Here is a 1,582-nt window from a genome sequence, read left to right as displayed (position 1 = left end):
ATAAGGAGGAGGAAGAGAGGGTAGAGGAGGAGGAAGAGGAAGAGGAGTAGGAGGATCCTAACCCAGCGTGGGACAGTTCTCAGAACAAGTTAATCCTCTGAGTTTTCTTTTTTTCTTTTTCCTGTTTCACGTCATCAACACTCGGGTGATTTTTTTTTATACGAAGAAATGTTTGTGACCCACAGATGGCTTCCTGGTCGTCTAGGTACCTGAGTCATTACTTTCTAAGAGTCACCAAGGGTCTTTGAGAGTCACTGACAGTCTCCGGGAATTGCTCACAATTCCTGAGAGTCACTGGCATGATTTTTGAGTCACTGGCATGATTTTTGAGTCACTGGCATGATTTTTGAGTCACTGGGATATTTTTGAGTCACCTTCGAGAAATGTTGAGTCACTGATCGTTTCTGAGTCTTTGACAGTTGCCAACCTTTCTAGAAGAAGAAAAGTGAAAAGACTCGGAATGCCTACTCGGAAAAAATTCTTAAAAGATAAAAAAAGAAATTCAAAAGGGTAAAAAGTCCCATAAATTATCTTATGCCAAAAAAATAAGAAGAAAAAAGATGGAGGGGGGGCATTGCCCGTACGTATATTCACAATATATGATTTTTAAAGAACTTCGAACTACACCTATATATACAGTATATGGGGGATGATTTCACTATTTACAGGAATTTTATAGTCAAACGGGAAGAGCAACGTTAAGTTTTGGAGGCGGCGAATACCTTAAATTCGGTGACGCTGTCTATGTCCATTCATTTCCAATGAGTTTCTCGTACCTTCAATACGGTGGAGCACTAAGCACACTTTATAAAGTGCCTCACTGTATGGATTATCCAGTGGTCAACGTATGATTTTAATCTATTATTCCCTTAAAGGTCAGACTCCGGGGTAATGGTAATGTTTGGAGCCTTGTTCGAAATCCGAGGGTGGTAGTGAATTTGGGAAAAGGTGGCCGGGGGTTGGGGAGGGGTGCTTTAGGTCAGTGATAAAATCATTTGGCGTTGTGCACTGTAATCCATACAGTGCGGCACGGCACTTCAGGAGGAATGTAAAGAGCGTTTATTGAGGTCCTGGAGGAGCACTTGACCTCATGACGAAGGGGTCGACGAAGAGGATATCTCCTGAGGGAGAGGTCATCGAAGTGAAATCTTCGAGGGAGCTGCTAGCGCTACACTTTGCCGATGCGGTGAAGGGACCAGGACCTGAAGATGGATCGGGGGCGCGCCCTCGGAGGGGCGCCGCCGTGGGACCCTGTCACCTGTATCGTCGCCCCACCGCCCAGCTGAAGGAACGCCTCGCCCCGTTCGGTTTCGCCCACCTCTGCGGCAGGAAAGGGAGGAACTTAGTTGTTAAAGTCATGATGATGATGATGAAGGGAATGACTAAAATGAGAAATATGATGATGATAATTATAAGAATAATGATGACAATGGCAATTGTGATGGTTACGATGAAAATGACAACAGTGATAATAATGATACTGACAATGAAAATGATGACAATGGCAATTGTGATGATAATGATAAAACGGACAACAATGGCAATAATGATACTGACAATGAAAATGATGATAATGGTGATT

At 43.4% G+C, this 1,582-nt stretch overlaps 1 protein-coding gene across 8 annotated transcripts in view; it reads right to left on the bottom strand.

Moving 5' to 3' along the window:
• Window positions 1-288: 288 nt before the first annotated feature.
• LOC143026116 (uncharacterized) overlaps window positions 289-1,582 on the bottom strand; it is a 300,921-nt gene continuing 299,627 nt past the window's right edge. For all 8 annotated transcript variants that reach the window (XM_076186146.1, XM_076186126.1, XM_076186137.1 and 5 more), the window contains one exon: window positions 289-1,320. In XM_076186146.1, the coding sequence (XP_076042261.1) occupies window positions 1,169-1,320 (152 nt within the window). In that variant the 3' untranslated portion in view covers window positions 289-1,168. The remainder of the gene's footprint in view (window positions 1,321-1,582) is intronic.

This window comes from Oratosquilla oratoria, chromosome 1 (assembly GCF_046742065.1).
Source record: "Oratosquilla oratoria isolate Oo_2021 chromosome 1, ASM4674206v1, whole genome shotgun sequence".
Classification (NCBI taxonomy): domain Eukaryota; kingdom Metazoa; phylum Arthropoda; class Malacostraca; order Stomatopoda; family Squillidae; genus Oratosquilla; species Oratosquilla oratoria.
This window is presented reverse-complemented; position numbering and strand designations above follow the sequence as displayed.